Below are 11902 nucleotides of genomic sequence, written 5' to 3' on the forward strand. Positions count from 1 at the left end.
GTCCTGTCCAGTGCGCGAAGCCTGGGTAAAGTAGGTATGGAGGATAGGCTGTTACCCATGCAGCAAATCCCCCCTCTCCACGTCGCTGAAATGGTCCAATGGAAAGGCAGAGGCCAATACGGTTGGTTCCAGCGGCGTCGCAGGAGTTGCCAGAACGTGACTGTGTTCAGCCATGAACTGCCTCAGGGACTCCGGCTCCGGATTTTGCCTCGAGGTTGACTCCTGAAGCCTTTTCCATAACTGGATGTAGCCACAAGGCAGTGGAGGTTTGGGATCAGAGTTTTCCTTCTCTCAAGCTACCTATTGATACATTAAAAGCAAACACCCTAAGTTACACATTTATTCCCCAAACATTCTGCTTACATGTAAGCAACTTTTCAATATCCTTAAATACTAAGGAAGTTTGATTAGCAAAGGTGTCCACACACATGCTGCTCACAGAAACTGCTGCTCACAGACCAGACGCCTAGACAGGTAGCTCTTTCTGTTCCCTTTTCTCCCCATCTTTAGCTAGCAGCTGGGGTTGGCAGAGTAGGGATCCCTGAAATCCTTCCCTACCATTCCCCTCTTTCTGATTTCTTCAGATGCACCAAATACACTCTCACGACACTGCACTCACCACTATAGGACACTCTGGTTAGGGCATTACAATAGTCCTCTACTGATTCTTTTTGATATCTATTTTGTGTCCCTTTTAATAAAGCTGTAATCATTTATTGGAATATTTCTCTTAGTCTCTTCTTTAAAAGGAATTTCTGCAGAACGCTGGTTCGCATCCAGTCTAAGATTCCAGTGTTCCAATAGAGCAGGTATACTAATTCCCCTAAACAACTAAACCAGGCTCTTTTGGTAACTTGGGTCTGTTCTGTCCATCTCTGCCCTAGAACAAGCCCACCAGTTTCCTACTTTCTCCATCCTGCTGTCTTCAGTAATCAACAAATACCTGTGTTTGGACCCTCCTTTCCCTAGAATCTGGCTTTGCACTCATTCACAGTTTTATGTTAGCTTCATCTCAGTGCACGTGCACCTTTTAGTTTAAAGATTTAGCAATCTGTTTATTTTCTGGAGCCTGTGAAATAGCTGGAGATCTGCTTTATCAAAGGGTGCACAGATTAGCAGCATAAAATTTATTATGAATGCTAATAAAATGTTGAACCCAAGCCTTGTGAGACAGCTTGTCTAGATGGCATGGCTGCACTACACACTGTTTTGAAAGGGGCTACATGCCCAAATTAGAGAGCGGAACTCAGACCCTTGGCTGAGACAATCCAAAATAGTTATTCCTCATGGTTTCTGTTTCTTTTGGGGCTCTCAAGAGGTCCTTAGAGCTTCATGGCAAAATAATCCTTGCCAACTGTTTAGGTAGCTATGTGGGCTTGGCCTGAGTGGTTTATTTGTTTGCAAATATACCTAGGAGTTTAAAGGCAGTTAAAAAAAAAGAAAGAAAACTCTGACAGCAGCTTCTGAGAAAACAGAAGCAGAGTGTAGCAGATGGCTCTGGTAGTTCTTTTACAGAAGGGACATATGAAATCCTTCAAGTGGTGCTGAGGTCCATTGAGAAGGCCACTTGCTAAGTCAATAAGGAGACAGGAAGGCTTAATGACCATATGCCTCATAATCTGGGCAGAATTGCAGAAAGATATTAGTGTGATTAATCAGATGTTTCTTATTTGCTGGCATGGTTTGGATAAATTCTCTCTCTTTTTCTTACCTGTTGTTGTTTTAATTCTTGATATCCAGTGTGCCTGCTGAGTGCCTATTTGTTCAGCTTTAATTAACCTAAATACACTTTCACGGTTGTTTTGTAGAAAATTCTAAGGTGCCAGATATTCAGATATTAGTAACTGACTTGGAACAGGACACCTTAATCTTCTGCTTTTCTGTCACTATGAATGTAAGGGCCCAATCCTAAACAGTGCATGCTGATTTACCACCAGTGTGCACTGTCGCAAATGTGCCATAAAGCACGTTTGCAAAGCCCTAGTGCCGGTGCTAGCTCAGCACCAGCCAATGCAGGGCTAGTGCTGGTGGATCACCAGTGCTCTGCCACTCGGCGGTCGTGCAGACCACCAGGTGGCAGACAGGTAGGTGGGGATGTGGGGGGAGGCAGGAAGGAGACGTTCCAGAGTGGGAGTAGGTGGGGCGGGGAGGAGGTGTGCTGGGGAGGAAGCAGGATGGGAGGGAGGTGAGACCAGTGGAGCTGGCCTCCACCTGACATGGAGGCTCTTGATTCTATGGCGACCCAACATTCGTCCCCCTGAGTAAGGGAAGTGGCCCCACAATGGGATTACTTGACTTTACACCAGCTAAATAGCCAGCACTGTACTGGTCACTGACCGTAATAAATGAATGATGATTATGATAGCCAGCACAGAGTAAAGAAGCCTTTAGATCTGGTGGACCAGGCTTTAGATCTGGTGGACCTGAGCTCCACCGATTCCGCCCACCCCCCACCCCACTTCCTCCTCCATTGCACCTTCCCTTGCCCTCTCCCAGAACACCTCCCTCCCCACCCCAATTTCTCATTCCACCGCCTGGCTGGCTTCTGACCAGCTCTGACTAGCATTCTAGAGACTGGCTGGCATTTTCCTTATGGCACATTTGTGACAGTGTGTGCTGGGGCAGGGTTGGGCATGTAGGTTAGGATTGGGCCCTAGGTTCCTGTGTCCATGACACAGAAAAATAGCAATTACAAAAAAAAGACAGTAAATACTATTTTTTTTTCTTCAAACACATGTAATAATGGGAGTTAATCATAACCATGTTGTATAAACAGCTGTCTGTTGTAACATAAGGTGAGAGGCCCATTTGAAGTGCTGAAAATCACTTGTAATTTGAGAACATGTTGGGGAAAAAAAAGTGTTTCTATGACTTGGCCAAATTCCTCGTTAGTAGGTGGTTAATCATCAGCATTTTGCTTGTTAAAGGATACAGAGCTAGCAAACGTTTGTATAAATGTTTCACTGAACTCAGGCAAGTGTGGATAGAAAATTAAGATCTTCCAGTGTCTAATTGTGGTCAGCTGAAACAGCAAAGCAGGAAAAAAATGAAGCAAGACGTGTGTGAACAGGTCGAAGAAACAAATAGAAGCGAAGACGACAAGATGCAACTCAAAAGAACCATTGGGTATTTTGAAGGGGTGAGCTTTATAATTGGGACAATAGTTGGCGCAGGGATCTTTGTCTCACCTACAGGAGTGCTGAAATATTCTTTACTCAATGTTGGTGTTGCGTTGATCATCTGGGCTGTCTGTGGGGTCATATCGCTGATGGGTGCTCTCTGTTACGCAGAGCTAGGCACATCGTTGCCATTTTCAGGAGGAGAATACAGTCACATCAAGAGAGCCCTGGGCTCCCCACTTGCGTTCATCTTTATGTGGACAGCCATGTTCAACAAGCCAGCTTCCAATGCTGCCCGGGCCTTGTTGTTTGCAGAGTATGCCACCCAGCCATTCTATGGTGAGTGCCCGGCTCCTGAACTGCTAAAGAAATGTTTAGCCCTGGCTGTTCTCTGGTTTCTTGGGATCCTCAATGGCCGAAGTGTCAAGATGGCTGCTTGGGTGCAGACCGTGTTTACCATACTGAAGATGATGGCTCTATCTGTAATTTCATTGGGTGGGATCGTTCTGCTGATAAGAGGACGGAAGGAGAACACAGCCAGATTTGAGAACGTTTTCAGTTCAGAGATTCCTGACGCTGCACAAATTGCAGAAGCCTTTTTCCAAGGACTGTATGCTTATGGTGGCTGGTGGTCACTGAACTATATGGCAGGTATAGCTCTCATTTTCTGTCTATGGGGAGCTGGGTTGTTTGTTGAACAATGACTGCAGAATTTGGATTAAACACTGGTACTGGTAACTACTTTATTAATATGGTTCTGTATACAGGTTATGTATTTATACACACATACATCAGTGGTTCTCAAACTGGTGGGTCATGACCCATCAGCCTGGGAAGCCCTGTCTCTGACCCCTTGGGGGGGCAGGGGGATGGCAGCAACGTGATTACCATGATCATACTGCCACCAGAAACAGAGTTGTGTTTTTTTTAAACTTACCACAGCCCGTACTGGCCTCTGCAGAGCTCCCCATGCCTTGGAAGAGGTAAAAATAGCAATTGCAACCCTCTACCAGTTTGCAATTGCAAAACTGGAAGTGGGTCATGATCGCTATATTTATTTTTCCCAAGGCATGGGGAGCCATGCAGAGGGGTCCGTGGGGCTCCCCACACACCCCATAGGCAAACGTGGGCTGTGGTAAGTTTTAAAAACCCTCTGTCCCCAGCGGCAGCATGACGGTGGTGATCACATTGCCACCATACCCTCACACCAGCAAAGTATTAGAGTAAACTCCCAGATAGTTTGAGAACCACGGATATAAATAAAATTGGTTTTATTTAAATTTTATTAATGATGTGACATTGCAAGTTTATTCTTGTACACCCCTTTAAGTGTTGAAAAAGTGGTATAAAAATCTTTAAAATAAATAAACATCGCTTCCTAAAATGGCTTTTTAATATAGGTCTACTGCAGGGTTTTTCTAGGCCACAGGGATGGGGCGGGGAGAAAGGAATGCAGAATTTACTAAGAGGATAGTCACGGTGCACAATTAATTCACTGTGACTTTAATCCTATCTATACTTACCTGGGAGTAAGTCCCAATGATGACATTCAACTCTAGGTACATAGGTCTGGTTGACCTCCATTAATTTAGCCAGCAATACCTTAGCCTAAGCCACTGTTAGCCAAACTACAGAACAAGATGATGGAACTTCACTTGTTCCTACTCAGTTCTCTCAGCCCATATTGTTACTAGGAATGTGTTTTCATGCCAAGAACAGGGAATCAAGATAAAGAAAGGGTCATTGTGTGCTGCTCACTTAGAACATTATAAGGGGGTGGTGAACCTTTTGTTTTGTTTTACACCTGGTAAAAGCTGTTGCTATGGAATTTTAGCCAAATCTAAGGTGTGGAAATAGAACAAACAGAGTAATTGTGTTAAATCTTTATACTTCCTTGCATCCTATTGAATTTGAAGCATTCGGTCTCTCCCTGAGGGATGTCAGTTTGACCAGTGTGACCTGCTCTTGAGGAAAAATCAGACTGCCAATAGATAATGATGCAGACTGACAGCCCAATCCTATCCACACTTTCCTGGGAGCAAGACCCATTGACTCTAATAGGACTTACTTCTGAGTAGACATGCATAGGATTGAGCTGTGAGCCAGTAAAAACACAGTGTGGTCATAATCTAAAGTTTTACAAAGCTACTGTACATACACAGAACTTTGTCAGGTTATCTCATCCTCTCCAATTTCAGGAAAAACACCATATGCAGAACATTCTGGACATTCCTGGAAAGAATGACATGGTCCTAATTTGCATCAGATTTCCATCTTAACTCCAGATCTGCAGGTTTGCAATATATATATGTGTAGGGTTACCAGATACAAATGGGGACAGAGTGCCTATACCTTTAACCAGTGTATAGAAGAGGGAATTTGGGCAGGTACAGTTTTTCAAACCCTTTCATGTTGAGCTGCACTTGCCACTATTCCTTCTTCTATACAAAATGCCTATATAAAAGGGGTATAGGCATTCTATCCCTTTTTGTATCTGGTAACCCTATATAGAGAATACTGTACACTCATATTTGTGCTCCACTTACTACTATGAATTACTATTTTTATGCCATTCATGTACACGGCACTTTACAAAGATTGAGAGGACTGGCCTCTGCCTTATGACCCTTACAAACTAGATATTGATATGCGGGAGACAACAGAGGCTAGGGAGAGAACTGGTGATGGGGCAAGAAAATATGACTAATGGTGGAGCAAAAGTGGAAATCCTGGTAGTGACTCAAATCCAGTTCTTAGCCCAAACTATCAGACATTTTGAAATAAATCTCCATAATCCTGATGATTGGAAATGTGTTATAAAAATAAATAGCTGAAAAGATGTAATGCAGGCTACCCAATTCAACTCATGGAATATCTCAGACAAAGAACAATCCCAGGTTCAGTAAATAATATAATGCAGTGTTTCTCAAACTGTGGGTTGGGACCCACTAGGTGGATCGTGAGCCAATTTCAGGTTGGTCCCCATTCATGTCAATATTTTATTTTTAATATATTAGGCTTGATGGGATGTGACTGCATTTGAGGAAATGTTACAGACCTGTACTTTTAACAAGCTACTATGTATATTCTTTTAACAATGATAGTCAATGGGACTTACTCCTGGGTAAGTGTGGGTAGGATTGGAACCTAGGATTGTCAAAAATTTTCATGCTTGATGATGTCAGTTCTGGTCATGACATCATTTTCAGTGGATCCTGACAGATCCTCATTCTGAAAAGTGGGTCCCGGTGCTAGATGTGTGAGAACCACTGATATAATGCATAGTTTCACATATTACAAATAAATATATGTTGGGACTTCTAAATTATATTTTCCAGAGGAGATTAAAAACCCCAGCAGAAATATCCCCTTGACTGTGATGACGGCAGTTCCAGCAGTCACTGTATTCTATTTACTTGTCAATGTTTCGTACCTGACAGTACTCACACCTAAAGAAGTTGTCTCTTCAGGTACGGTTATTGGTTTGTATTCTTGATTCCACGAAAGGGTTGATAATACGGTATTGTTATGTGCTGGTGCCCCACTTCCCCAAGCAGCAAGAGACTGTGTGGGTTGTAGCACAGCTCAGGTTTGAGCATCCTTTGGAGGAGAAACTCCTGGAGACTGACAATGTCTTTGTAATATTTGCTTCATTTACAAATCTACAGGTTTGAGTGTTTAGACAGGGTTAGTAGCTTGTGTTCCTGCAAACACGATCAGCTACTTGTGTTCTCTAAAGACAACTACAATTGCAGCTCTTGCTTTATATTGCAGACTCTGCCAGACTCTCTATTTGCTTCTCCAGTTCACTCTGTCCTTTGTCTTATTCTCTAACACAGAGATGGAGGAGGGTTACCTTATGCTAGTGGTTCCCAAACTGAGAGCCATGGCTTCCCAGGGACCCACAGAAACAGTGGAGTACTCACAGAAAATCCATTCCATATACAATGTATAGAATTGTATCCCTAATGGGGAGTCATGGCCAATGGCCAGGTAGGTCAATGGAGCCGCCAGTCAAAAAGGTTTGGGGACCTTTCACCCTAGCCCCTTGTCTCAGGTATTTGTACTTGAGGGCTCTTAGGATGCCAGTGGAGGCTTCTGTTCAGGACCACTAACTATTCACTAGCTCCTGGCTTACTAGCTTGACAAAAACACTCACTGACCAACACTCCTGCCTGCTAGCTTGTTGCAATGCCATTTATACAACACAGAATTCACTAGACTGGCTTAAGGTCTTCAGCAAACAGCAGCAAGGACTTTGACCAGAATCCTGCATTCACTTAAAAGCTCCTGACGGTAAATTCTGTGGAAGAAAACCGAGGGATATGCAACACAATCCTATGTATGTTTTCTCAGATTAAAATTCCACTTGGTCTGTGGAGCTTGTTCTCCAGGAAAGTGTGCCTGGTGTGTTAGTTCTCATCATCCATAGACGATCAATCCATAAATTTGACGCACTGTGGATCGCAAGCCTGTGATGGAAGACCTCCCAGATTTGATCAGAGGTTACACCAGGAGACCTTCTGGTGTGGGTTTCCGCATGCCTCAATGGTTCTGATGGCGAGAGAGAGGCAACTTACACAGCACGTTGCAATGTCTGCAGTACTTACCAAGTTGCCCCTTCTGTAGTTACATCTATGCTTGGTATTCCTATCATTTTTATTTCTCTCTCACCCTTCCTTCAAGGAGTTCAAGATGGTGTGCATTCTGCCCATGTTGTCTTCACATTGACTCCAGGCCACCTCATCATCTTCTTGGTGCAGTGGCTATTTGCACCCTGTTGTCCTTAGCCCTGGTCCAATCCAGAGATTATTCCAAGGGGTAGAAAGGGGAAATGGACACTGACCCAAAATATTTCTTGTTATTCACTTTGCTCCCCCAACATTCAGTCACAAAAAACTATAGTGTGATGTATTTTTGATCTTCGAATAATGGTGTTTGCCATTCTCTTGCTCCCAATACATTTTTCTAGCTTTGTCCCTATGCTTAAATGTACATCACATTTGCATGTGTGGTGCCTCCATTAATCAGCCCAGGAAGACTGTTGAACTAATTCCAATAATCGCTTAATGATTCCAGTGTTTCCTTGCAGTTGCTGTAGCCGTCACTTGGGCTGACAGAGTGATCCCTTCTGTGGCCTGGATGATTCCTGCATCTGTAGCTGTTTCCATATTTGGTGCTCTCAACAGCAGCATGTTTACTCTTGGACGATTAAGCTATGCTGGAAGCCAGTCTGGACACCTGCCCAGCATCATCTCCATGCTTAACATCTGGTATTGGACTCCAGCTCCAGCCATGATTTTCTCAACTGTTATTGCATCCATTTTTATTATCCCATCAGATCTCATTGCTTTAACCAATTATTTTGGATTCTCCGTTTGGCTCATGATTGGATTGACATGTGCGAGTCTGATTGTCCTGCGGTACCGAGAGCCTAATCTACATAGGCCATACAAGGTAAAAAGGAAAAATTTTTTATTCTGTGATAAAATTATGGGGTAACACAACTTCCTGTGGTCCTTGCAAATACTGTGAGGCAGACTTTTTAATTTGAGCAAGCTTAACTCACTGGTATCAGTGGAACATATAAAGCTGCCTTCTGCTCACATAGACCACTTACTATATGAATGCTGAAGCAAATGCTTGAAGCAAGCTTAGATAAGTACATGTGAAGGCATCCCTATATACATACACTTGGGGCCCAATTCTAAACTCACTAGTGCTGGTGGTACGCATATACTGCCAGCTCTGGGTGTCACAAACGTGGCATAAAGCATGTTTGCGGCACCCTGTGAGGAGGGAGAGTTGGTGCTGGGCCAGGAGGAGGACACTATGGAGCCACTGATGGTAAGTAGTACAGCTGTGCAGCAGTACAGCTTTTTGGGACAGAGGAAGGCATTCCAGGGAGAGGGGAAGGCAGAAAGGGGAGGAAAGATTGGCCTGGGATGGGGGAGGGACCAGTGGAGGCCTCCTGATATGGGGTTTAAGTCTGTGCCAATAGAAGTAGACCTGAATAGCTCCATTATAGGACCCGGGGCTTTCCTCAGGAGAAGGGAACAAAAGTCTCTTTCCCCCAAGGAGACCTCAGTTGGCCTTCCTGGCCCCGTTGGATACAGCAGTAGCCATTTTGGTGCTGGTGTAACTGGCAGTGTCAGGGAGGATAAAACTGGACTACCCACCATGTGTAGGCTCACAGCAGAGGTTAAAATAAGCATGCATAGATTGGATGCCTAGAAATGGAAGAATCTCCCCCTCTCCACAGGTTTACTGGCTTCTCCTTAAACCCATCATATCAATGGCTGGATATGAGAAGCATCATAAATAATATATAATCCTGGTCACTTAGTTCCAAATGATCCGTTTACCGCCAGCACAACTGTATTGTCTTAGCAGTGTCAACCATATTAATATGTGTGCCATTCTGTAGATAATTTTTTTTTTTAGTTAGATTTAATTCAGGGATGACAGTATGGAAAGCCTCTCTATACATCCTGATGGACAGTCTGGCATAATTTCCACATTTGCGAGTGGAGGGGGAAAAGAGTGTGTGCATGAAGTATTAAGAGTGGTCTCTGAGCACTAGTGGGGTGCAAGCATGGAAGCCCCTGCCATGTGAACAGACGTAACTCAGCGGTGTCATCATAATCAAGGATGTGTTGCAACAGTGAAGAGTGGCATGAAGTTGTAAGTCACATATAAATGCTAGTCAGGTGGGAGAGCATGTGGAAGGAAAATTGTACCTGCAGAGCCAATGCAGGTTTTGCATTCACATTAGTTTAAAACAAAGCCAGTTTAAACTTCCCATATGAACAAAGAAATATCTGTTGATGTTGGGCATAGTTACTGCAAAGTCGCTGTTCAATATCCAGTGGAAATGGGTTGTATAACAGTATAATACAGCTCTGGAGAGAACTTTTGCCTGGGGCTTTTTCAGTTCCTGCCACCTAAATCCAAAAATAGATTGCCAGCTGCACAAGATCCTGTATTCAGAATTTGAACAAGAATGGGTTTTATTTTCTGTCTTCAGTGCACGCTTGCTCAGATATCTGAGTTTACCTTTCTCAAAAGTTCTGTTTGTCTTTTGCAGGTTTGTCTGCCAGTCGCCTTTGGAATGGTGGGGATTTCTCTGTTCTTGGTTTTAGCACCTGTTGTCTGGTCTCCAAAGATGCAGTACGTTTATGCGTTGCTTTTTATGCTTGCAGGGCTACTCTTCTACCTGCCTTTTGTCCATTGGAAAATACATTTTGAGTTTGTTGACAAAATCACATGTTATCTGCAGTTGCTGTTGGAGGTTTCACCCGCTAATGATAAATCTGACTAAGGTTTTTATACTTTGCATTGCTGGCTGGTAAAGCAAGAAGAGATCTCTTTGGCTTATAGATTATTTGCACTTCTTGTCACCCAGTTAAAGAAATCTTAAACTGCAATCTTGTACACATTTACCTGGGAGTAGGTCCCACTGAACTTCAGTAGGAGATAATCTGAGTAGACATATATGGAATTGGGTTGTTAAACTACCATCTCATGCATATTTGGAGGCAAGCTACAATTAACTGAGTGGGAGACACTTCTGAGTACAGTTTATATGTATCGGATCTGACTTTAAGGCTGAATTCCTAAACACAGTTACACGGGAGCAAACTCCACTGAACATAGTGAGACTTACTTCTGAGTAAAAATGCATAGGATTGCACTGTCAGTGAGGCGTATGAGTTTTTTCCCATTAATTGAGTGCCCAATCAATTACATCTGCACAAAAGTGTTCATCAAGTGGAAGAGATGGAGCTACATTTGAAAGATGGGTGCCTTCTAATATAATCTATTTTGGGATTACCGTATATAATAAGTTAAAAGGTTTGACAAGCAACAGTAGGCGTGAATACTTGAAAGTTAGTTCCATTGTGCTCAGTAGGGCTTATTCCCTAAATCAGAGCTGGGCCCTCCATTAGGTCAACAGAAATAGTAACCTCAGGCAGCAGGTTGGTGGAAGGTGCGTATCTCAGTCTGTCTGCTGCTCCACTGCTCTTGGCTTCACTGTTCTTCTTCCCCTCCCTTGATATGAAAAGGCAGAGGGGGACAGAGTGGAAGAGGAAATGTGGAGGGGAAGAAAGTGCTGATATAGAACATTGCAGAATGGAAGAGAAACTGGCACATCAGTGGATGAGGGGGACAGTATTTGGCAAGGCGCCTCAGGCCTCAAGAAATCTTGGGCCGATCCTCCTCTATTTGGGCATTGGACTGTCATCTTAGGGTGCAGTCCTAACCAACTTTCCAGCACTGGCATAAGTGCAAAGCAATTCTGAGGTAAGGGAACAAACAGCAGGCCCCCCAACAGGAGGATGCAGCACATGCCCCACTGGCACAGCTATGCCAGTGCTGGAAAGTTGGTTAGAATTCCACCCTTAATTACTTTGACCAACTTGCCCATCAATCTTGAACTTTCAAGATGGGACAGATTATATCTCAAAATCCATATATAAATTGTACCTGCTTACATTAGTCATCTTATCTTTGTTGCTCTGACTCCTGGCCAAACTCTTGTCTTTCCTTGTCTTCCTTCTCTCTGTTGACCCTCTGTCCATCTACATTTAGACTGTATATTCCTTGAGTCAAGCACCTGATTGGTTTTTTTTTGGGGGGGCGGGGGGGGCGGAATCCTGTTGTTCTGTGAAGTGCCACATACATTGATGGCACTACATTAAACAAAAAATAAAACAGCATCACAGTTTTGCTTATTGTCTATATGCTTTTTGCAAAGATCTTGAATTATTCAACCTTGTTTT

At 43.5% G+C, this 11902-nt stretch overlaps 1 protein-coding gene across 1 annotated transcript; it reads left to right on the top strand.

The window, feature by feature from the left end:
• Positions 1-3046: 3046 nt before the first annotated feature.
• On the top strand, positions 3047-10440 carry SLC7A13 (solute carrier family 7 member 13). Its single transcript, XM_066626500.1, has 4 exons — positions 3047-3770; positions 6458-6589; positions 8212-8576; positions 10207-10440. The coding sequence occupies exons 1-4, from the start codon at positions 3047-3049 to the stop codon at positions 10438-10440; spliced, it is 1455 nt and encodes a 484-aa protein (XP_066482597.1).
• Positions 10441-11902: the final 1462 nt, after the last annotated feature.

Source organism: Tiliqua scincoides, chromosome 4 (genome assembly GCF_035046505.1).
Source record: "Tiliqua scincoides isolate rTilSci1 chromosome 4, rTilSci1.hap2, whole genome shotgun sequence".
In the NCBI taxonomy this organism is placed as follows: Eukaryota; Metazoa; Chordata; class Lepidosauria; order Squamata; family Scincidae; genus Tiliqua; species Tiliqua scincoides.